Below are 26,042 nucleotides of genomic sequence, written 5' to 3' on the forward strand. Positions count from 1 at the left end.
GTCTGATGTCAAAGTTTTTTTGCTGCTCTTCACTGCAGCTACGAGAATGTGACCTTGACCCGGGGCGAGAACGGGGACTGGACTTAAACCGAAAAGAGGACATCCCAGAGCCTCGGGCCAGAACCAGTATGACTGGACTGGCAGGAATGGCGGTGATGGAGAGCAGTGACGAAGACAGCATGATGAAAATCCCCTTGGCAGAGACAAATAAAATAGGCGACTGAGAATGAGCGAGAAAACGTGCTTGTGTATGTGGGTATAAGATGAAACAGGGAGAGATGGATGGATGGAAGGAGAGACAGAGTGTCACCCACCAGACGCCCAGGGCCAACACAGACTGATGGTGACGCTGAGTGGCCAGAGTGTGTGACACAGTGACAATAATGATGAGAGACTCTTTCCCGATCTCTCTCAGGCTTCTCCTGCTCCTCTCCCTCTCTCCTCCTCGTGTCCCCCCCTGCAGCGAGCTGGTGCTTTGATCCACACCCTGACCGCGTGTCCTCCTCCGGCCTGGGTCAAATCGCATCGGCAAGCAAAGTCTCTTGATTCTCCAAACCCCACTCGTGTGGAACTCCTCAGAAGTCAGCAATAACTCCTAAAAGTTTTCCATCATAGTCATCAAAACAAAGTGTGAGGTAGAGTAGATTTTTATTTAAGTACTATTATTTAAAGACTGAACACATTTTGGGGGGAAGCTTTTAGACTGCCACAAACAGAAGAAATGGAAGTAAGTTCCAGCATATTATCATTTATTTAACACGACTAAGAGTCTATAACCATGCTTGTGACTCTGAGAGGCTGTACCAAGACACAGTGGTGCCTCGAGCCAAATTCAAACATCAGTATGCAAACATGCTCACAGTGAAAATGCTAACATAGTAATGTTTGGCAAGTAAAATGTTCTCCATGTTCACAATCTCAGTGTAGCATATTAGTATTTTACAGTTTGCCAAAATGTTCCATCAGCATCAGTGGGATTCATCCTCAGGGAAAAACGAATGTCTGTACAAAATCTCACAACAATCCATCCAATAGTGTTATAATAGTGTTACAAATATTTCAGTCTATTTCATAGTTGTGGAGCAACCAAAGGTGCCCATAAATCAATTGGATTGACATGATTAAAAGTATAATTTGACACAATTCTGGTCCGTGGGTCCTTACTTTGGTTCTATGCCAGTGGAGAAAGAGGGCACACGGCCATGGCTGTGGTGGACAGCAGGGCATTAACTCTCTGTCCCAGACCCTAATGGCCCTGGCACACTGCACCTCTCACAAACCAGAGGCAGCCCAGAGTCATGACTCCTCTGCACTACTGCTTTGTTTACACTGTACATTTTTCTGACCTGTGCACTTGTGTATGTTTTCAGTGTGGTCCTTGGTGTGTGTGGCCCAGCTAGTCATTTGCTGCTCTCTCTCTCTCTCCATCTCTCTATTCAGTTTCACCCAGCTGAAGCCATGGCAGCAGTGCTGGTTAAGAGGTTTGTGTATCCCATTAGGATGATGAAGAGGCCTTTCATCAGTACACTCCCTCCGGCCAGGCGCTGACAGGAGCTTTACCTCGACAAGCCTCTCAAACACACCGCTCGACATGAGACAGCACCCAGCGAAGAGGTCCGCAGGCGGTACACGTACTCGCTGACAAACACTCACTGCATCTCACGCACACACACACACACACACACACACACACACACACACACACACACAGGCATAGAAAAAAAGGGAAGACTGGGAGATTTTGCTGCTAACTTTTCACTTCCTATCTTTCATCCATTTTTAACATTAGCCAATAGAATTCAGTGTATCAGGAGGGGATAAAAGAGAGGGCTGAAAAGGAGGAAAAGTCTTGACTAATTCTGACTCAGTATGCTGATCTATTTTTAATCAGAGTCACATAAGGACCAATAGCGTAACGGCCGCTCTGTCCAGATGGGCAAAGCAATTTTTCAGGAGGGTGAAAATGGGAAGAAGAAGACAGAACGTGAGGACAGAAGAGGAAAAAAGAGATAAGAATAGAGAGGAAGAAGACAAAGACAGAGAGAGTATAAGTGAGAGAGGAAAAGAGAGAGACAGAGATTGATAAAGACAGAGTGGGACAGAGAATGGGAGACAGAGAAGCCACAGGAGCCCAGATGACCTGGATTCATAGGACAAGTATTGATTACATGAGGACGAAAAACCAAAGAAAGAGCTCTGCTTAGAGACTAGACAAATGAACTCACCTGCAGGGACCTGGAAAGACAGGATGAAGGTAACAAGCAAAATATACATACTCAGAATCTAACTGTCGCAGCTACTTTCCCTTAAATCTGACAAGGTGGAAGAAAGTCAGTTGCTTAATCCATTTCCACAAAGGATAATACAGTCTGATGAATAAAGAATTATGACAGGTAGAAACTGGAACTGTTTGTGTGTGGACTGAATCCACACACAAACGACATTAACAAGAGCACAAATGCAGCATACGGGAGACAACATAATCTGATCACGTTGTTTTCTGTGCAGGATTTATGGGGAATCTATCAAATGTATATATATAGATGATGTATGTGGGTTTGAAACCATACACACATGCCTACAGACAACATTTAGACTCACCACACTATTTGTAGTCTGGATTACTCTGCTTCATGTAGATTAACTTTGTATAATCGCTTTGAGAATTCTGAGCTTAAAGTGCTGACGCCACCATCAAAGACTCATAGTATAACAGAATGAAACACAGGTAGCACATAAACTCCTGCCAAACACTATGCTCTCCTCAGCTCCATATTCATGAGGTTTTATGGTCAGAGCCTTACCATACCAGCGCTTAGGCTAAGCCAATAGCAATGTTAAACAACAAAACAAAAAGGATAGAAAATGTGGAGAAATAATATCATAGTGCAAGTACTACTGAAATTATCATAATGACCCATACAAAAATGGACTGTCACATTAATAATATGTAGCATTTGGCTTTAAATTTCTAAAGATGACTAAGACTATGACTATTTTGTTCAGTTGTCTACTTGCATTATCTCATCTGCTTTCAACAAAGTTAAAACCAAGAGAAATCTTTACTGTTACTGAAGGTTTCAGTGTTTCATTTGGCCACATGTCATGGTAGCTTCCAGGTGAGAGTCAGAGCATGAGGAAGGACGTCAGTGAATGTCACTAGATGTGAATTATGTGAATAAAAATCTAAAACATTACCCTGGGCCTGTGAATATTTCTGCTGGAGTCAAGTTAGGTAGATTTTCATTGGCCATTTACAGTGAAGACAACAACTCCCATGATCCCACACCACAACAAAGTGTAGAGCTGAGAGGAAAACACACAGCTGGGTGAAGATTCTTTATGGACTCATCACTGCTGCATTTTTGGCACTTAATTTTGATCATAGTCTTTGTATAATTATTTCATGTTAGCTGTAGTGGAGTTTTAGTTAACAAGTGCTCTGTCTTTTTTTTTTGGTCAGTGAATTTTTGTGTTGTTTTTGTCATGCATTTTTAATTTTTATATCTTTTAAGCATGTTGACGCTACAGCTGTCAGCACCTGTTTGTTGTGTACACTTAGAATGGTCTTGTTCTATTGCAAGAATGGTGGACAACACACAGTTTACTGCTTAACAAGTCACTTTGCTCTGCAGTGATACAACAGGCTGACTCCCCTCAGTAAATCCAGTTTCATTTCCAAACTCCGGCTGTTTAGACAGAACTGTTCACTCACACTGTTGTAGCTAATGGATAACATAGTGCTACCCCTTTAGCAAAGGTCTCATTCCTGTCGACAGCAACATGAAACATAGCTGACATCCACAGCACAACTTCATATTAGCTTACCTTGTTTTAAATGTTGCCGTGGCCAGTTGACACTTGGGACTATGAATAAGCCTTTTCACATTGCATGAATGCACATCATCATTTGGTTCATTGTTGAAATAAATATTGACAAATTGATAAATGTAGAGAAGCTTTAACATAGCAGTAAGAGTTTTTCAATCTTACAGCTTTCAAAGTATGCTGAAAATAACAGACCTAGATTTTCTCATTTCCTCCCTCAGTTGCCTCTTGGTTCAGCCTTCCTAATGCTGTCGGCTCAGCAACGACACTACACACTGCGCTGGAAGCCATAACAATAGAACTGCTTGACCCTCATAGAGCTGCAGCCACTTAGGTCATTTGTGAAGCACAATGGCAGGCTATAAGCATAAAGGTGTTTATATCGTTTCCACAATTTACAATCTATTCAGCATGACTGACTTCACAACTTCCATTTTCGACAACAACAAAGGAATAGCTTTCAGTGTGTGTAAGTGTGTGCTGCAAGTGTAGAGGATGTGCTGGAGAACACATAGGTGAGTGGTGTTTGGGTGGGCGAACACATTACAGACACCATGCGAGGCACACAACGCTGTTCTGTGGTGTATTATGAACTACATCATATGCACAACAATATGACTGGGGCTGTTTGAATAGTTAACACACTAGCACTAGACCAAAAAGCAAACAGTAAATGATTGATGTGAACGAAATGAGAGTCTGTGTGTGCCGCTTGTCTGCAAATACACAAAATTTATGCCAGACGGTTTTATCAACTCTACAGCATACTCAATGTAGTTAATAACAATTTGTATTCATGTTGAGGTTTCTGTTATCATCGCTCACACTAGAGCCCTCATAACATCTTCATATAAGATTGTATATTATCCAGTTCAGATCAGTAGGTTAGAGGTTACAGCCCTCTGTTAACTCCAGATCCCAGGCTTCACTGTAATACCTTCATGGTTTTGATGCATTAATACCGCAACGCTGACAAAACAAAGCTGTTATCAGAGCTGACTGCACATTGCCGACGAAGCATCTCTCAGCCTTTGCCATGGCCTCGTCTTTCGGAGACCCACAATCTCACCTCTAACCTGTGATAAGCTCCTCACAGGTGGCCCCATGCTGATCCAGAGAGAGCACAAATATTCTGAACACATGTAGAAAAACAACAAATCACAATCTCTCAATTTAGTTACCTGACAGAGAGGCGCGCTGCTATGTTTTCTCCCCATGAAATACATTAGGATGCACAGCAAAACTTCTAAAAGCACAAGCACATTGATATATGTTACAGAGTCTCCAATCATTTTTAATGGCTGCGGACACGCTAAAAACAATCACTGGAGCATATAAAGAGAGAAGGGAAGGGGGACTGAAAGACACAGGAAAGCTAAGTGGACGGAGTGAGGTGAAGCTACCTATGTACTTAATGAGTGTGAAGATGAAAAAGAGAGAAAGTTAGCTGAGCAGAAGAGGCAATTTTGGATTGTGTGAGATTCATCATGTTGTCTTGTCTAAGACTCATCATGTTCTGAGGTGGTCCATATAACAAGGTGCGGAGATCAATAGCATCCATTTACTGAGGTACAGCTCATCTAATCATCTCTGTTGCCCACAGAAGGTGCCGCGACACACACCTGGCCCTCTGGAGGAGAGCGTGGAGTAATGAAATGTACACTGCAGGCCTGGTCCATGTTCAGGTTTCCAACAGCTAGCACAAACACAGCCCACACGCCTCCCCTGTCTCGCTCCCTTCATCTCCTCCACATTTGAACAGCAAATCCAAGCTTCACCTCCTCTTTCATTCTTCTCTCCTGCTCGCCTTCTTCTCTACATGCACGGCCACATACGGCCAAAGTTGCATATCGTGTGGTGGTCTATTGGGAATCTGAGGGGTGTGAGGCTCGGAGACCAAAATATCCACAGCACTCTGTTTCTCTCTCCAACTCATTGACTGAGTGCCTGGGGGTAACATCACAATAAGCATTGCTTGTCCCTGCTTCCCAAATGCAATTCTATAATTCATCTTAATTGAGAAAAAACAAGCAAGCGACGGCAAGCACTGGAAGGATTTAAAGTGTAGGTCATGTATTTCTGGGACTGAGGGACACGGTGTATGTTTTTTATCTGTGAAAGGTGAACATAGGTGCTTACTACTGCAAAAATATATTCACCTTTCTCCATTTTCTTAGCAACCTTACTGATTAGAGGGTATTTTTCTCTAATGAGGTTGAAAACAAAGCAGTGAAAAAGCATGCAAAAAAGAACAACATATACAAAGGAGCAGAGTTTATGTTTATGGTTCACTGTCATTTGGCTCAACTGCTACAATGGCTAAATAAATGGAGGTTATTGATGGGAGGCAATAAGGGAATTTGGCAAGAAAACGGAGAGAAAAACACTGAAAACTGGACCTTATACGTGCCAAGCATAATGAATCACAGGGAATGTATCTTTTTTTCTGCATCCACTGATTTTTACGTATATACTGTTCTCTGGTTTGGATTCCCGTGCTGGGAGACAGAGGTAAAAGGTATATATGGTGTCTGAACACTATCTTGCGAATGCAGAGTAAACATGACGTCCGAATAACAAACCGTTAAAAAAATTTTCTGGCCAATATGGCAGCTCCACTACAGATGGAGCCCCAGCTTTAGCTGCGCACATATTTTGCTTCAGGTAATTAGCAGAGAATTCAGACTTTTTGTTCTCTTTGTGGCCACTGGAAGTTAAAAGCAAACTGTTCGAGGCAAATCTTGTTTTTAACATTTATGAATAAAAAAAATAAAAGAATATCCCTGTTGTTCTAATATCAGATCAATGCAAGATAAACACATGAAAGAGGTGATTTCCTTATTGGCTTCCACTGTGCTGAGCATGTAGTCCCACAGTTTTATTAGAGAGTACATGTTTTGAGAATATTCAGTACTGTATCATCTGTATTTGCATTTATTTTTCCATCCACTTTCCAGAGCCTGTGCTATCTAGGGCAGTGGTCAGCAGTTTTAATCAATTTTCCAAACACAGGAGTACTCCCAGCAGGATAGTAGGGAATGGACATAGCAATAATAATAACACAAAATCTAATCTGAATTATGCTCTAAAGAGATTAGGTCAGAATAATCCCCAGAATAAACACAAATGGGGAGGAGGGGAGGCCGCTTGTGATCAAATGCAGGGAGGGGAGTGGCAGCATCGCCTGTGTGTGGATGTTTCTATTCCTGAAGGTGGGATTTGTGTAAAGTTGTGTTTGATTTTGGGCGTAAGAGTGATGAGGGTGTTTATTTTGGGAAATTAGAGTATGTCTGGGGCTCAGAGAGTTGCTATTATTAAAGAAGAATAAAGTAGAATAAAACGCTTCCTATCCTGCTCAAACAAACAGAGATTCCTTCAGCATGACGGATTCCTGAACATTTTCAGTCACAAAGCCAAATGGAGTACATTCATTTCCAAGTGGGATCTAGATTCATTAAAACATATCTCCATTCAGTTCGACAAAGACCCAATAAACTCATTATTCACTATCCATTTTGGGTGAAATTGCAGCAGTGCAGACATATTGCCTTCCACTGGTCTCCTTGACACAAAAATGTGAAAAAGAATGGCAGGAACTGAGAGTGAAAGAGGCAGTGCGTCTGAGATATCAGTTCAACTACGGAACAATGCAGGAGAACAATGCAAAGTAAGAATTTTCTGAATGCACAGCCAAACTTAAAATAACTACTTTAACATCACTGATTTCAGTATAGTTACAATGCAGGGCTTTGTTTACAGGGGCCATAGAGCAGTGTCACACTGATTTTAGACCCTTGGAAGCAGATGCACAAGTTTTTTACAGAAATGTTGAACCGCTGAGCCCAAATTTAAAGACCAGTTTGATATTTTGGTGCCTGACAAACTCACAGTGATGACAGAACTCCAGGAAGTAACTACATCTAGCCAAAAAATTCCAGCTGAAACCACAATGTTTTTGCCATTACATTTGTGTAGGTATTGGACAAACAAAATTATTCATGAGAATATTAATTATTCATTTTATGCCAGCCACTACAAACATGTTTATGGGTCCACACTGTGATTTTGGTTGATTTGCTCAAATTACTGCAGGGTCTCTGCTGTGGCATTGCTGGTGCTGACTCTGTGTGCTGAGGGGTTCAGGGATCAGAGAGGACAGGGCCAGGGCCGACCTTGAGGTCACTGGCTGCCTTTCTGCTGAGCGTGCTATTGTTCAGCAGCTGCACGGACACACCACTCCAGGTCTATTCAGAGTCCATTCAGCATCTTCAGCTAAGTGCAATGGAAGACCTCAGTCTATTGTCTGACGCCTGGTCTGTTTGAGCTGCACCAGAATGCTCACTTCATCTCCCAGTGAGTTCAGAGAAACAGTTAAGTCTCAAAGAATGGGGGCGGATTTACACAAGCAAAAAGACACGTTAAACACATTCAGACCGACTCCAGCTCTCAAACAGGGAGCTGCTTGACCTCATGTGACCTCTGCAGAACGTCAAACCACACTGTAGGAACTCTGTTTGCTTCTCTCAGCACAACCCTCAAACATGCATTTAGACACAAGCACAGAAGGGCTGCTTAAAGGATGTGGGGGAAAAAACTTAAAAATCTCTAACTTTATACAACACTCGTCCACAAGATTTATGCCAAGCAACCTGTGGTGTCAAGACCCATTTTGTATTTCCGTAAGCATATGATATTCACTTTCTCTTCTGTTGTGAGTACGATACAAGAAGCAATAAAACATTATAATGGAAAAATGAATAACATGAGACGAGTGGCATTTCTAGCAAGTTATCTATTCCCAAAGTATTGACTAAGTGTATGATCATGCACACAAAAAGGCCATATCACACTCAGTAAAAAAGCCATCTGGAAGCATCAGCACTTCTATGAGCAGAATTAAGTCAGAGTGCAATGACTTTCTCGTTTAAAGTGCCTCCAAAGAGCCCCATTATTACCTTCCCAGAATGCAAATATGCTTTGGGCCAATTAGAGGTTGAGCCAATACCAATGTAAGCCCATAAAAACCCGCCCTTCCATAATCATTCAGCAATATGACTCATGGGTAAGACTGGAACACCGGCCTGTAAATGTGCCATGATTATGACTCTGTGCTTAAAATGAATGGAGGAGCTGTGTATTTCATTCCCACGGCGCTGGAGCTGAGCCACGCATATGTTAGTGTCAGAGCTTCTAATGAAATAAATAGACTTGTGATAGTACTTATTAGGCCTCCATAAGTGGCAGGTAAAGACAAGGGCCCAGTGGTGGATCAAAGACAGTTAAATGTCTCTCTTTAGATCTCCACCTATCAAGAGGTATTTAGGGGGAGAGGGGGTTGCTTTTTTGTTTGTGGAGACAGACACCCTCATCCAGGATCTCTCTGTGTAATTACACGCCGCAGAAGACCTTCATTCCTCTCCTCTTCACAGAGAGAGATGAAAGACGAGAGAGACAGGGGCATGTAATCGCTCCACTGACTGAAAGAGGGGGAGAGGAGGTGAGGGACTCAGAGAATAGAAGGACAAAAGGATGGTGAGTGGTGGTGGGGTTTTAATAAACCTCCTCCATCTCTTGTTTACAGAGTCTCCCCTACCTCTTCTGATTTCTCCCTCTCCCTCACACAAACACACACACACACACACACACATACAGGCTACCTTTGACTGAGGCTTTCATTACTCTCAGAGTTGCCTGTTCTTCGCCTCAGGACAGATGTGTAAATTGTTGTGCTAATGTAAGACCCACCGCTGAGAGCTTTAGAGGGAAGGACAGTTACACACTTCACACCACTGTATAACTGTCACTCACAAACTCACGCTCGCAGGAGCATAAAGGAGGACACCATAAGCGACAGCATCTCAGCACACACACTCTTCATATACGTCCAAGCAGACATGCATAAACACACACACACACACACTGGTACTGACAGAGGCGTGGGTGGATGCTGATATGCAAACGTAAATGGTCTATTTCCTCCTGCCATTCTTACTCTCTGAGTCTAAGTCTAACAAAAAAGACTCACTTACATCATCACAAAGGGCTTAAGATCAGCAGTGAAGTCCCAATCTGTTGCTGTTCCAGTGTAAAACTCCAATATTTTTCCATTACAGGCATTATTTACTCTAAAGGGCACAAGGGGGAAAAACCAGAAAGGCACCTGTTTATGATCTCCCTTTGCTTCTGAGGTTAGGCTGAGGTGAAAATACGAGGATCTTTGTGTTATTGTTTTTTTATTAGTCTGACAACATCTGTTGTTTGCCAGAAATACTCATCATACAATTCAGAGAACTGGGGACAATATGAGACAGACATCATCAAGGCGTGAAACAAACCAAGGACTCAGCAACTGCAAAAAGTTAACTGTTGAGTCATACCATTATTTCCAAAAGGGTTACTTGACTGATCATTTAGGTGACCGACACAAAATTAAGCAACCACAACTCTGGTATGTGATGCATCATTTTAAACATTTGGGTAAATAGACGAGATTTGGTTTCCTCGATGAGAAGATCAACACAGCTCTCCTCATCCATCTGTCAGTCAAATATAAATCCACAGCCAGCAGTTGGTTAACTTATCACAAAAACATGGCTCTGTCCGAAAGTAACAATATCCTCCTACTAACTTCTAATTAACATGTTATATCTGCTTTGTTAAATCTGTACCACAATGTTTTGTATCATTCTAGACTACATATCTTTGGTTTTGGACTGCTGGTTGGACAAAACGTGCAATTTAAAGACACACAGGGCTCTGCATTTTTCACTATTGTCTGGCATTTAATAAATTACAATAATAATCCAGAGAATAACTGTCACTGAAAATAATCATTAGTTACCATATTTATAGCATTTTATACTTCATTCTCTGCATTTTATAACTCCTGGTTACATCTCTGCCAAGTCTGCCAGACACCTGGTGACTGACTACTCTGTCTGTTTGTCAGTCTGTCATTCTGATGGCGCCGAGGCCTCTGAGGGGTTCCAAACAACCCATCTGCCCAGGAATCTGCCAGTCCGTCTGTCTGTCTGTCTGTCTGACTCTCCACAGGTATGTCTATCTGTCCCTGTGTGATCTATGTTTCTTTTATTAAGCCGTGGAAGAGGAGGGGAGGAGCTGGCTGCAGCGTGAAGGTTGAAGCTATAGACAGAGAGACACAGCACAGTGTTTAATGACCCACTATAACTATACCTATTCATCTCCCCCAGCAGAGCGCTGAAATGCCATGGAAATGGCCCTCTGCTGAAATTACTGCATCATGCTAAATCATTACTCTTCAACGGACACTAGCATGATTACAAGAAACATGTTTCTCCTACTGCTTATATACCTATAAAAACCTTCATTTGACACGAAACGACACAAGAAATGCTTCAGTTCAAATGAATCTGGAAGCAATTTAATGTAATGACATCAGAGAACAAATAAAAGACAGAAGAAAGTGTCAGCTGCTGCACAGCTTCTACTTGAACCAATCACGCAGAAACTTCAACCCTGCTCTATCCCCGATCGATAAACATCTATATGGCTTTCCTTTGCTGGTGTAAGGTGCTTTCTCTACCTGCTGCACCTACACACACACACACTCAGAAACACACTCAGAAACACACACAAACACACCATCTTTTGTTGCTTAGAGGACTGGAGACAACTGAAGCTGAGTAACAGCAGCGGTGGAGCAGAGACACCCAGAGTTAATGAACCCTCACCAGTCAGCATGGCTGTCCATCTGCTTTCATAATCCCCATAAACAGCAGGCCACGGGTGCTGCCCAACCAGACACACACACACACACACACACACACACACACTGCGTATCGTCATGTTAAATATCCTTTGCGTGAAGAATGAGGGCTGCACATGTGCTTGCGTGCATGTGTGTTTGTGCAGGACTGGGTGCTGTTAGGAGGAAAGGGGGGTGTGTGTGTGTGTGTGTGTGTGTGTGTGTGTGTGTGTGTGTTGGGGGGGGGGGGGGGAGTGATGTGCTTATTATAATGCCTTAGCTCAGCTCACTAGCTAATCTAAGCAGAGTGGCGGGGAGAGGTGATGGTGAGGTCGGTTGCTGAACCCATCTGGTCAGCAGCAGGTAAGAGGCTTGAAACACACACCCGCTGACACACTTGATGCGCATGTGAGCTCATACACTTAAATCTAGCCTTAATTACATGCAGGTACATCTGTCACATAAGACCAGACCGCGTCCAAACTACTTCACACATGGCACTCATTTAAAACGATTCCTAACTCTTCACCTACGGATTCCTGGTGGCATTTTGTAGCGTACGCTGCACACACCTGGCACGGTGAATGAACCAGGAGGATAAACCAGGTTTCCTACTGTGCAATCAAAACCACAACCAGAGCAAGAGAGAGATGGGTGTGTGTGCGAGCTGTGCTGATTGAGACTGGGAGTGTGACCCCAGTGTGACCCATGCAGAAAAGGGAGTAATACCTAAGTAATATGACTGGTATCCCATCAGCGCGCACCCATCGCACATACACACACTCAGGCCAAATGCACAAAGCGAGCCAAGAGGAGGCTGTTAGCCCTTGATTAAGACCTGCATCCAAGGCGAGAACAGAATCTTTACTGTGTGTTTGGCGGCTCCCACTCAAAGCCCCTGGAAGAGTGGTACGAATTAAGTCTCGGAGCTGAAGACGGGTGGAGGAATTAAAGGGTGGATGGGAGCAGATCTCATTCTTTCACCCTTCTCTTTGCTATGGTTGTGATCCAAGACTGTCTGAGCAGAAACAGGGATTATTTCCCCAACTGTGCGTGTTTGTATTTGCCTGCATATGTTTTGGGGCTGAAGCCAGACACTACATATAGTTGACATTTTCCTTTAGCCTGATCTTTAAAGCTCAAACTGAGGAGATGAAAGGAAAGAAACAAAAGGGAAAGGGAAAGAGAGGTAGGAAAATGAAAGACAAGAAAGGAAAAGAGACGCAGATAGGACAGGAAAAGAAAGTAAAGGACAGATAAGGTCTCGATCTGCCCTTATTGACCTCTGATTAAGTGCCAATCACTGCTCCATTACTGACAGGCAATGAGCTTAGGAGACGACCACGGTGCTTTAACTCCATGTAAGTCACTAAATTAAATAACCCAGCAACACACTGGTGACATGCAGTCAATCACACAAAACCCACTGAGCCCCCCTCCCCCCGCATACACTCACAAACAAACTCAGCAAGCATCTTTGCCTTGATTTAAAACACAAGGGAGGAAAAACAGTAAGCTGTTTGAAAGTCCTGCTGTTGCCTAGCTGCCTGCCATGCAGACAGAAGGACGCAGGATCATTTCCGTTCCCTCTCTCAGCCGGAGATATACACACGTCTCTCAATACGCCCGCCTCTCCGGGGAGGTCTATGTGTCATTCCCCTACTTTAGACACACCAGCTGCTTGGTGTGTGCTCTGCAGTGTTAAGAGCCCCTTCCCACCTCACACAAGCCCCCAGTGGCACCCACATCCACTTACACACAGGAACGACAAAGCTCCCCCCCTCCACATTCATAAGTACCCCGAGGGCAGATGGGACCCTAATAAGCGTTACACTCATAGAAATGGGATTCTTCACAGTGCCTTCTAAAGAGCAATTCCCAAACTACGCCAAAGCTCGGCTTGAAAAAAAAAAATGGATGTGAGAGAGATATGGATGACAGAGGTTGGTATATATGAGAGTATAAAGCTATAAATACGCCTGATGAGACTATCAAGAGATTGAAGGAAGAGGAAGGGGAAATGGGGATGAGTGAAGGCAATTTATTAATGTGGATGTGGAGGAATGTAGCTTTGTATTGCAAATTCATATAAGGAAGTCAGACGAACACCAACTGCCATCGCCTTCTCCAGTGCCGCACATCTCCTCTCTTGATGGAAAGTGTATTATTAACACACTTTAAGCAGAATTTCCTCCTGTTGCCAAGCCCGCATGGCACACTTTAAGCAGAATTTCCTCCTGTTGCCAAGCCTGCATGGCACACTCAAATCCAAACAGACACAAACACAAGCATTAACAGATTGGCTGTGGTCTAAGCTCCGAGTGGACTTGGCTCAACTGCCTTTTGAAGACAAAAAAGCCTCTGCTAAGAAGATGAGGAGAATCTACATGGCCTGGAAAAAAAAACAAAACAATTTTTTTAGACAAGGACACACGCAGAGCGTTGGACCACAGCACAGCCAATCAAGCGCTGATGCTGCCTCTGATCTATGGACCTCAGTGCAAACCACTTTTACCCAGTGTGTGCTTGAGTGTGTATGAGTGTGTGTGTGTGTGTGCGTGTCTATCTTATGGTAAGGGGGTTGCTCAAGATCTGGCCTGACCCCCCACAGTGAATCCCAATCCTATTGGTCACGATGCTCAGAGTGCTGCTGAGATCTTAAATGAAAATTCCTGCACTCACTCACTCACTCACTCCTCCCAAGCGACCCAGCAGGTCTTCCACCATTATAAACATAAATGCTACCTCTTCATCAGAGGATGTGGCTCCGTTTTACTTACGTGGGTGTATGTGTGTGTGTGGGTGGGTGCTGTATTTTTGAAGTCAGAAGTCACTGAGCATGTATTAGCATATCAATCCTTAAGAGAAGCAGAGATTTTAAAGCTCAAACAAGCAGGTGTGATCTTAACCTGCGCATGAGTGGGTAGGAAACAGGAACACTCCTCTAAAGAAGCACGAAGACACACACATATGCAAGAATGGCTCCTGTTGAAGTTGTGAATGAATTCTGAGTGTGTGTGTGTTCTGCTGCTGCCCCCCTTCACCCCACACAAAGAGGCAGAAAAAGCTCTCTGGAGGCTCCTATTCAGCTAAAACACAATGGAACCCCACCGAGGTTTTCTTCCTGTTTCCCTGTCTGCCCCACCCATCTCCCCCCACAGGGCAGGACGGAGGGGCAGGGGGTACCCTGTCACGCCGGACCAGCAGCAACTCCCATCTGCCACCGAAACTCTCCCTCCACCACCCCCGATCCATCCATCCACTGCAGTTCTATTTAGGAAAAAAATGTCTTAAAAAGTCATTGACTTTAGAATAAAATGAATGATGCGATAACTATACACACACACACACACACATACATGTGTAAAAACATTGCTTGACCTTGTTAAAAAAAAAGCTCCGTCAAAAACATTTTTAAATGTTAAATTTAAATTAAATTAAAAATCAGTGGCTTTAAATGTTTGGATTAAATTGAAACATTCTTGCATGTTATTAGTGTTTTATGTGAAGGCTCACAGGTAGAACAGACCATCTGGTGTGAGATAAACAAGACATTTTGATCCAGAATCCAAGCAGACATTACATGAAATAATTAAATAACTTCACTTGATAATTATCTACAGTATTTTAGGACACTTTTTAAATAACACTCGGTTTGAATTAGCTGGCAGGCTCAGCAGTATTGATTAAATCCTTATTACCTAAGATTCTAAATACTTGGAGGACATATTGTCTTTGCCGAAGCAAATAATAGCCTGTGCTTAAAACCATATTCATCTCAAGTCTGCCAATCTCTGCTCGAAACTTTCTTCTGCTGCTAATTCCTCTCTCTATTCTTTATAGTCAGCTCCCTCTTCCATTTACCTTTCTGCATTCCCCTCCTACAGAGCCTTTGCTGTTTGCTGCAGATTTATGGTCTGGTCTAACATGCACAGTATTGGCAAAGCATTAAACATGTCTACTCTTAATACTGTGAGCTCTCTCCATCGATAAGAGCCTTAATAAAAACATCCCCCTGGTGGATTTGTGTGTCTCTTTTTCACTTTCCACTCTCCACCTCCCACAGCGATTATATCCTTCTCTCTTAACCACTGTTTCTTGTGCTGCTTTGCTAGCTTTAACATGGTTCTGCTGCACATTTGCCTTCCTCTCATTCTTTTCCACCTATCCCCCCCCCCCCAAACGCACCGCCTCATTCCCTGGCCTGTGCCAGAGGTTTAATGACGCTTGAATGCCACTGCTATGGAGTTTTCTTCTTCGCTCCTTTCTCATCAAGGATATTTAAAAGCCATGCCCTGAGATCAATCTATCTCAATGTGTCTCTCGCGGATTCATTTCTCTTGCATCTCCTCTTTCTGTTTTTTCCCTCCTCACTTTCAGATGGATAGCATTACCCTGTGTAACCCCTCTCGTTGTTTCGTTCACACACATCCTCAGCAACAGCCCCGGGCTGCAATTGGCACACTTGCTCGAACTGTCACTCTTTTATCGAGTCTATAAATGCCTATTGGTACCCAAAAATCCTTCTCTACCCCCTGTAGCCATCCGGGTCAATTACGCCTGTGAGAGCCAAGCAGCTGTTCACCTCCCACTTCTTTCTCCTGTGCTGTCTCTGATGTCAAGAATTTGAGCATCATAAGCACATTTTAAATATTAACAAAGACCACTTTGCACGTATGAATAATACAGCAGAGAGGGCAGTGGCTGGCCAGCGATCCCATCCCCTGCCGCCTGATGGCCATAAAACTAATGCACTGCTCCGGGACAGAATGTGGCCTGGTCTGGTCTACCAGCAGGACTTGCCTGAGGAACTAGTCTGGCCTGTGGCCTGGCCCAAAGAGAGCTGTCTGTCCGTTTATTTATCATGTTGCCCAACCACCTGTCCAAATCTCTGCAGATGCAACAGTCTGGCAGCATTTTTGTTATGACTACATGTTTCAGAGACACTTTAATCTAATCTGACATCTCAATCTGTTGAACTTCTTTGAAGCCAAATCTACTTTAGCGTTTGTTTGAGGTGAGCTTTGTTGTCACATTCCTTTCTTTTCATGAGTCTAAAATTCATATGTTTAGTTGTGGGCAAATTACAGCATTCTTCTGACCAAACTTTTTAGCGGCTCATATATTACTGTTATGTGTTAGGAGCAAACGGATTCCCACACTAAACACAAATGAGACGACACATCCTAAAAAAGGGCATCAGTATTCATTCAGCCCTCTATGGGAGTGGCTGACATGCTATGCTCTGTAACACTGAACACTCGACTGCTCCTTCACTGACCTCCCAGTCTGGACACTGGCTTATGTGGGGGGGGTCACCTGCTTGTCTCCATTTAATCTTGATGTGTTGCAAACTGTGCACAAACACATTTCCCATATGTTGGTTTTCTAATTCTGATGAAGTCATTAATAATGAGACACACACAGAGACAAAGTGGACAGCAGGGTAGTTTACTCCAGACAAGTGTTCCTGGCACTCTGGGTAATTAATGTGTATGTCAACACAGAAAGAGGAGCACCGTATAGCAGAAATGTGAGCTCAGCACATCCACAACGCAGGCAGAGACTGAGACAGGAGGCAGCAGAGGAAAGGTGTACACACAATGGGAAAGAAGATAAATGCAATCTGTCTGTCCCATCATGCATTCCCGAAATAGACCCCTGCCTGCTTCTCTCCCAGACAGAAACTTTACTGGGGCACACTGAGCTATTGTCCCCTTTTGTCCCCCTCCTCCCGACTTTGCTCCCTTAACAGGACCTCACTGCAATCCTCAACTGTTTATATCAACCTTTCTCATTTCTCATGCAAGGATTTCAGAATAGTCCACAATTTTAATAAGCGTAAGCTGCTTTTCTGCTCCGCCTGTTCGGGGAATAATACACTCTGAAGGACCTTGGGATGTGCAGTGGTAGCGAGTGGTGGTGGTGGTGGTGGGGTGGGGTGGTCTTATTGGCATTCAAAGAAATGACCATAGGCCTGGACAGACAGTTAGTGTTGCCTCCACAAGATTACTGTTGTCATTAAAAGATGGACTTCCCCATCAGAGACTCAGAGACAGAGATTTATTTCTCGGAGTGGTCTTTCAGCAAAGCTTGCGCAAATTCCGCAATCACTGCTGTCTGCATTGTTCTTTTTTTCCTACTGTAAACCGAGCTTAATCCACAATCCAATAAACCCTCAGATTTCTGCCTTGTATTTCAATCTGATCTGGAAAAGGAAAGGCAGGAAAAAAAAGTCCTTGCTTGTCTACCATTAGACCACACTGTGTGAAATCATTAAATGCTGGAGACAGGCAGTTGGGTGTCCACCTCCTGTCCCATCACCTTTCCCACAGTGAAACCTCTGTGTAGCAGCTGATTTCATCTCCATGAGAGCTGCTGCAGTCTTTGACTCTGAGCAATCCACTGATCAAAGCCTGCACTATTCACACTGAAACACCAAGTCTAATAAAATGATGATTAGACGGTGTTTATGACTACGTCTAAGGTTTGCGATGAGCTGACTGCATTCAGCATTTCAAAGGCAACTCATACACCCAAGCTTAATACAAAAGGCATTACATTTAGACTCTGCAGGAGCCTATGAGAGAAAGAAAGAAAAAAGAATTAAAAGAATCTCTTCCCCAGAAGCACTTCGAGTGTTCGATCTGTCTTACTTTTCACAAGGCTTTTTTCCTTTCTCTTTCTGGAGAGCCCAAGAAGGCATAGAGCAAAACCTTAATTACTCCCTGCGCACCGGGGGAGTACGATTTTTCCGCTCCAAGTGGAAAAAGGAGCTCTGAGCTCGTGTGTACTGTAACGTTGAGGAGTTTGCTCTAAGTAAAATAATAATAATAATAATAATAATAATAAAATAAGAAATAAAACCCCAGACCCTGCACTGGAGGGCTACAGGTGTACTAAAGAAACAAAGGTATCTATTAAATAAACCAAAAGGGTCAGGTAGCATCTTTTACGCTTTCGGTAGAAAGACTGAACCTTTTCTTGTCGTTTGATTTATTCTAAATAAATAAATAAACAAGCTGCGTGTGTGTGTGCAACTATTTGCTTTGTGCCGTGTCACAAGTGCACAGTCTTTCCCAACGATCACACTTCAAACTGATCTTTAATTTCAAAACTTACCTGTGCCAGAAACGACACATTCCCCGACCAGGAGGAGAAGAATCAGTGGAGCGACACCTTGATCACGCAGCGTCCGAAAAGAGAGCATCTTTTCCGGCTACGCCGTTGCGAAACTTCCCGGCTTGTCCACACAGCGTGACCTGCAGTGCTTCTCTCACACCAAAGCGGCTCTTGGCCAGCAAAGTCTGCACCCCTGAAGGTTCTGTCAGGAAGGAGTGAAATACCAAAGAGTCCAGTAATTGATGGTGGACGTCGGCGTTTTCTGGGGGCTAAATAATTCACTCTTGACGCAAACAGATTGCAATGCTCAAAACACATCCATCAACGAGTAGCTTGTGAATGCCGGAGAAGAGATTGGACGGGTGTAATTTCCGCCCGAAATCAAAGTTTGAAGAGGTCCGTAGACATCATACCCTGTGAACATTAAGGAACAATTTGTCGGGGCTATTCCTGGTGAATTTCATGTCCAACCGCACTTGAAACCCGTCAGACTGGGAGCCCTGCGCGTAGAGGTGCCACAAAAGTCAGCAAAAAGTTTGACGCATTTCTGCTGTGAATGGACAGATGAAATTAGACGAGAGAGTCCGATTCCCAGCAAGGAGAAACTTGGTTTTCAAGCATATAAAAAGAGTACCGCTGGGAGAGATGCTGTCCGGATGGCCGCGTCCGCCGCAGACTGGGCTCTCGAGTCTGTTCTGGGCCCCTGGGCGTCTTGTCTGGTCCCCCGTCCGCAGGGTGTAAACAAGAACACGGGGATCAACGCTGGAACACAGTGCCAGCCTTCGGACTACCAGTCCCCGCCTGGCCAATCATACTAGCCTCCTCCTCCTCCTCTCAGAATGAAGGCTGAACAAGTGAAGGTAAACTAGTGGCAAGCGAGAAGGAAATAGATGGAAGGGGAGAGATAGAAAACCCGGACCCTAGAGCGCATGGCACCGCTCTGGATTCAGCAGGCACTCTGGTCTCACAGGAGACAAAAGGGGATGAGTTTGTGACTTCTTTTCATCTATCTATCTATCTATCTATCTGTCTAATTTTAAATGCAATAACGAAGACAATCCCCTGTTCTTTGCTGCCCCCTCCACCTAATATAAATATCCCGTGGATAGCCACCTGGAGTCTATAAAATAAGTCCAGCACCGTCTTGGTTTATGAGAGCACATTATTGTCTGCCAATCCATCTCTCCCGCATCCCTGGGTCACATGTTACTCCGGGTGGCCACAAGAGAGCACCCTTTCATAAATGAGCCAATGAGACGAACGACACCTGATCTCCAGCAGAACTCTTCATTATCACAGTCGTTTCCTGTGCGTCTGGATGGTGCTGACAGTGTCTGAATGGTGAGCGGGCACCATGGGGGGGGCATGATGAACGGGTGAGCATGGCTTTGGCGCTGAAGCTGCCTTATTTCTGCTTATTTTAAAAGCTGTGGAAAGTAGAACTAAATGTTGCTTCTCATCACAATTCCAAGTTTTATTTTTATTATTGCCACAATCTCTTTAACTTTGTTCATGTGGAAGTTTCTGTGGGTGGTCTTTCTCTTCTTCATCTGTTCTCTATTCAGGAAAACGACTTTTTTCCTCTTCAGTTTGTTACTACGAATATTTGTTGTTGGTGCTTCTGGATGCTCGATATGTATCACTTATGTGCACTGAAGGATTTTCTGTGATATTCAACAACATTTAATTTTGAAACTGCAAATTGCTTTCATTAGCTGCCGGGCACATGGTGCTGAAATGGGTGACAAATTAAAGGAAAGACCTGAATAAACGAAATGGAACATAACAAGTGCAATACTGTGAATTGGTTTGATGAGGATGAAAATTATGAGAGTCATATGCTATGGTCTTCATAATCAGTGGTGTCAGAACATTTATTGAAGGTTTTGGAACAGCACGTCAGACAGCACTCTCCACCACCTTCATAAAAACACCAGATGAGAGAATATCATTTGGAATAATGGTGTTCATCCCTCCAGCAGAGACTCTGAGAATCTTTACCAAGAAGCACTGAAACTGTTCTGGGAATGCAATTTTCTTTTAATTTGTCACCTGCTGCTGTATGATTTGGTGATAAAGTGTACACACATTATGTATTTTTGTGAAGATGTCACTCCCTGCCTTCACTCTCTATGGGAGGTATCACGCTCTGGCTCATGAGCCTAGTGTTCATTCCTTCTGTTGCTGAGTCACACTGATGGTCAGTGAGGGGAAGGTTTGTCCTTGTGTGAATATTACCTTGAGATTAGATTAACCTTGTAGCATAAAATGCTCAAGATGAAATTAGAGTAAAACAGAACAAAGCACAGAGTTTTAGGCACAGGGTGAGGCATGGAGAGCTGGCATGTAAGCACGCATGCGGCTGAGCCTAAAGCAAGGCCCCTCTCTAAGATGTGACAGTATCTGGCAACAGAGCACCATTGCTGTACTTTGCTCCAATCCAACTTCAAAGGTTATAATTCGCCTGGACAAGTGATGACTTCCTTTGCCTCCCTCCTCCGACGACAATTATGCTGTTTCCTGGAGCACAGAATACAATGTGGATTATTTATTTTTGTTCTCTAAGCCTTCATTGTGACTGGTGAGAGAGTGAGAGAGGTAGGGGAAGAGTGACAGGGATGTGGACACACACACACACACACACACACACACACACACGCGCACACACAGAAAGAGAGAGAGGGACTGACAACGACGGTGAGAGCGAGAGAGGTTATGTGTGAAATGGACTTCACAGGTTGTGTTTGAGACAGATTTGGCTCGTGGAGCTGCAAATGCATTTTCTGTTTACATGTCTGTGCATGCCATATTTTCTGATTGTGTTTCTGTGACACTTTTACTGGTTTGTTCTTTCATAAAACAGTTCTGTCCTCTGGATAGTGAGTATATACTTACATGGCATTATCAACAACCTTTATCAAGTCTCATCACTTAGCAGTGATTCTTGGTGTGTGTGCGGAGCACTTTCGGAGCACTCATTCATCAGTTTTTGCACGACTGACTTTTTTGAAACATTTCCTACCTGGATGAGGTCATACAGGATGTTAACACTTTGCAAGCTCCAGACAATTTGCCCTCTCTTCCTTCTCTTGCTAACATATACCCCCAATTATTGCTGAGATGATGATATTGTTGAACTTGCCATAAGTTATTATTTTGCTCTGCCCTTTACTAAGACTAATTGAAGATATAAGTCATGGGAACCCAATGGAAAAATGGGGTAGAAAGTTGGGGGAAAGGAGAGTCATAACTGAGGGGGATGGAACTATGCAGTGCACCATACAGAGGAGGAGGACACAATGAGAAAGCTGGGGCTATTATTAAGGCATAATAGGTTATCCGCCGAGGACTGTTTAGCACTGCTGACTCTCCGTTGCTTTGTGTTGCAGGATTGACATAAAAAGGATCAAACTGCCTATCTCTGTAAAACAGAGGGGGTCTAAAAATAGGATCCATGCTCTAGAAGTTGCTGTGGAGATAATTGAATATTATTTTCAGGAATGATTAAGTTGACCTATCCAGTAGACTAATTATTTCTTGCAGGCCAGAGGAGAACTTGTTTAATAGATTTTGGTAGCAGTGAATAAAGCAAAATAAAGCAGCCAATCTGCAGGCTTTCTGCTGACCAAGAAAACATCATCTATGGCAAAATGAATAATACCCATCATTAGAGTTTTCCTTGGGGGATGTTCACAGATGTGTCTAGCAGCATTTCAGAGTGGAGTTCCCTGACATTGTCCTTGGATGTGTTTAAAGTTTCAAGTCATCCAGATCTCGCAAAAACTCATATTATCGTTTGTTAATGCAAAGCTTTGGCTTAACTTTCCAAAGTTTGACAAGTCAGAGTCAGACAGCTCAAAGCAAAGACATGTTAAGGATGCATTTGAGATGTGACTGCTCAGACCACATTCAGAGGTGGTAGACAAAAGTATTGGAGCACCTGACCATTACACTAACAAGGACTTGAATGGCATCACATTTTAAATACAAAGACAGCTATGCAGTTATAACAGCTTCCACTCTTCTGGGAAGGCTTTCCACAAGGTTTTGGAGTGTTTCAGTGGGAAATCTTGCTCATTCATGCAGTAGCGCAGTTGTGAGGTCAGGCACTGATGTTGGATGAAAAAGCCTGGCACGCAATCTGTGTTCCAGTTCATCACAAAGGTGGGTTTGGGTTTGGACTCGGCCAGTCAAGTTCTTCCAACCAAACTCATCCAGCCATGTCTTTATGGACTTTGCTTTGTGCACTGAGGCACAGTCCTGCTGGAATAGAAAAAGGCTGTTCTCCAAAGTTGGAAGCACAGCATTGTCCGAAATGTCTTGGTATGCTGAAGCATTAAGATTTCCCTTCACTTGAAGTAAGGGGCCGAGGCCAACCCCTGAAAAACAGCCCCATAATGAGGTGTGTCTGGATACATTTGTCTATATAGTGTATGTCCACATTTTAGCTGTGCGTATGTGAATGTGTCCTGGGCCACAGTGAAGGAGCTGATGTCCTCTGCAAACAGCAAGAAGACATAGCAACACCCATAACAGATTACAGCACACAAAATATGTTTTTTTTTTCTATTACAACCTGTACACAGTACTGGTTCAGAAAAAACCACACCAATCAATACAACCAGCCAGACATTGTGGTGGTCAACAAACAACAGAAGAAGACTGTGGTGATAGACGCGATCCCAAGAGACAGCAACATCAAGAAGAAGGAACACAAGAAGCTCGAAAAATCTCAAGGACTGAGTGAAGAGCTAGAAATGATGTGGCGAGTAAAAGCAACAGTGATGCCAGTGGTACTGGAGGCTGTAACCCCAAGACTGGAATGGATTTCAGGTGCAACATCGGTGGTCTCTGTCCAGAAGAGCGCGGTCGTAGGAACAGCTAAGATACTGTGCAGAACCCTCAAACTCCCAGGCCCCTGGTAGAGGACCCAAGCTTGAGGAAGACACACAAGTATATATACCCACTGTGTTAGCCCAACAGTTATTCTCACATCCTGCACCCATGCACTTATGCAACCAAAACACTTGGTACACATTTCAGAATGAACTCTTGTCATCAAAGTCATCAAGGAGTAAAATAGCTCAGTTATCCCAACTGATCCCAACAGTTTTTTTAGAAGTAGCAAACCCAGTGAATTGGAGTCTAATTAATTTTAATTAATTTTGTGTTATTTAATTTTGTGTGTGAGTGAGAGAACACTTTATGAACTGTGAACGATGTGGTCACTGACTACATTCTGTGTCAAAGCCCTGAAAGATGATCCAGAGTTTAGGCCACATTAACTTTTGAATTTGGAAAACGTGAACTCAGTACTGAAAAACATGAGTTACCATTTCTAATAAAATTTTTTTTAAAAAGTCTTATTTTCCATACAAAACATATGATCACCGCAGAAAATGTAATTTCTCACAGGAAGTTGAAGGGGTTGGCGATGGCATGACAGCTGCAAAGCAAGACTCCACTGTTTGAGATCCTTTCAACCAACCAAGACACGAGGCTCATTTTTCTGCTGGAACATTTTGTAGCGGTCTCTGCGGCACCAACAGCAGATATTTTAAAGGAAATGTCAGGAGTTTTTCCAGTCGTGTTTGTGGCAACTAAAGCAGGTATTTTCAACAAGATGTGAAGAGATTTTCCAGCTGCTTTTAGGTCAACAGAACCAGGTGTTTTAAGGAGAAATATAATCAATTCCTAACAATAACCTAGTCTTTCATTGTCTAATGTTAAGCGTGGTGTGGTCACCACATAGCATTGAAATTTAAAATGAAAGATCTATAGACAGATGATTGTTAGTGTTTTTGCGTATGTGTGCATGACATTGTGTGTGTATGTGTGTGTGTTTGAGAGTAAGACAGAATGTGTGTGTCTCGGTCAGTGAGCATTGACTTCACCTGTCCTCCACTGTTGTAATCCCTGGGTACACCTGGGCCTTTGGGCTTCAGGGCTTTTAGCAGATTGCATGTGTCAGACTTAGGACAATTACACTGATTGTTGCCCTAGAAACTCTGCTCTCCCTTTGCTTCTGGGGGTAAAAAGTTAATAAAACTAAAGGGCACAGAACAATGTAGAAGATGAGAGAATCTGTCTGCAAGCAGTTTTTAACATACCAATAATATTGATTGTTTTGACCATACTGTACCAAAACCACGCCTCGACAAACAAATGGAAATGGTTTTCATATGCAGAAAGGTCATTTCTGTTTCTGCTGAATTGAATGTTTTTTCATCAAGTTTATTTAAAGAGCTTATTTAAAGAATGTAGATCTATTCTCTCATCCTCATATGGAACCATAAAAACATATTTTTAAGATGAGAATTCATCAGCCACAAACTTTATATTGTTGTCAATATTTGCTCTGTTGGATTTACCTTCAGGCCTAAATTGTATTTGTTTATATTCAGGAAAGATAGGAAAATTAATGCTCAACTTATTCTCTCATGGCCATGATCAGCTCTCCTCTCAGCCATACACAGACATCATTAGTAAACAGCAGACAGAGGAGCAACATGCTGGTCGTTTGTGCTGAATACTTGGGAAAGTGTGTGGAAAGAAAGCACCGACCGGTCCCAGCGGAGATTACAACTGTTTCATATCGCCATGGTGTTAAGATAAGGGCTATCAGTGTAATGTGCACAGCTGAGGGATCCCACAGAGACGCATGAATCATTGAGACAAGAGATTCAGTTGTATCTTTTCCAGAGGAACTCAAATCTGTTAATTCAATAAAAAACATACAATAGTGTTAAAATACTGCATTACAAGCAAGTTGGCCATTCAAGAGCCTACATAAGTAAACGTATATAAGTATTATCAGCTAAATGTACTTAAAATTTAAAAATGAAAGTGGAAAAGAAAATCCACCTTCACCTGTGACTGATATTACATGTTATTAGATTGCTAGTACTGATGCATCAATGTGTAAGCTGCGTTTTACAGCAGTTTGGGCCTCCAGAGAGGATCGTGAGGTAACGCTGTAGGAAAGAAAGAAAAAAAGAAAGAAAAGAAAAGAGTTTTATCTTGTTAGCCCTGAACAGTTACTTAAATGAGACTATGTGAGAAGCTCAGATGGGAAATATCTTTTTGGTGGAACTGCTAAAAATTCAAAAAGCACAAGTACCAAAAAAGTTTACTCAAGTGCTGAACTTCTGTTATGAGCACTGATGAGGGCTGTTGTTTTTCATTTTATAGATTATAACTGTCATATTGAGACATTCAAAAAGGTAAGGAGTGTTTGAAATACAATATGTGTTTACACACTATGAGGTGTTAGAGAGCGTGAGAGATGCTTTGAAAAGAAAGTGCTGTGAGGTGGCGAGACTCAGCGCGGCAGTGAAGAGTGGGTGTGAGCGCTAATTAAACATAA

The 26,042-nt window shown here is 43.1% G+C and overlaps 1 protein-coding gene across 2 annotated transcripts in view; it reads right to left on the bottom strand.

Moving 5' to 3' along the window:
• Positions 1 to 19,929, bottom strand: part of unc5b (unc-5 netrin receptor B) — a 48,417-nt gene extending 28,488 nt beyond the window's left edge. The window contains exons 1-2 of one of the 2 annotated variants that reach the window (XM_046402378.1): positions 19,311 to 19,928; positions 18,677 to 18,878 (exon numbers count right to left, since the gene is read on the bottom strand). In XM_046402378.1, coding sequence (XP_046258334.1) covers positions 18,677 to 18,764 — 88 coding nt within the window. In that variant the 5' untranslated portion in view covers positions 18,765 to 18,878; positions 19,311 to 19,928. Of the gene's footprint in view, positions 1 to 18,676 lie in introns of both variants that reach the window. The other variant, XM_046402379.1, reaches the window with a different exon arrangement.
• Between the last annotated feature and the right edge of the window lie 6,113 nt (positions 19,930 to 26,042).

Source organism: Scatophagus argus, chromosome 10 (genome assembly GCF_020382885.2).
Source record: "Scatophagus argus isolate fScaArg1 chromosome 10, fScaArg1.pri, whole genome shotgun sequence".
Lineage (NCBI taxonomy): Eukaryota > Metazoa > Chordata > Actinopteri > Scatophagidae > Scatophagus > Scatophagus argus.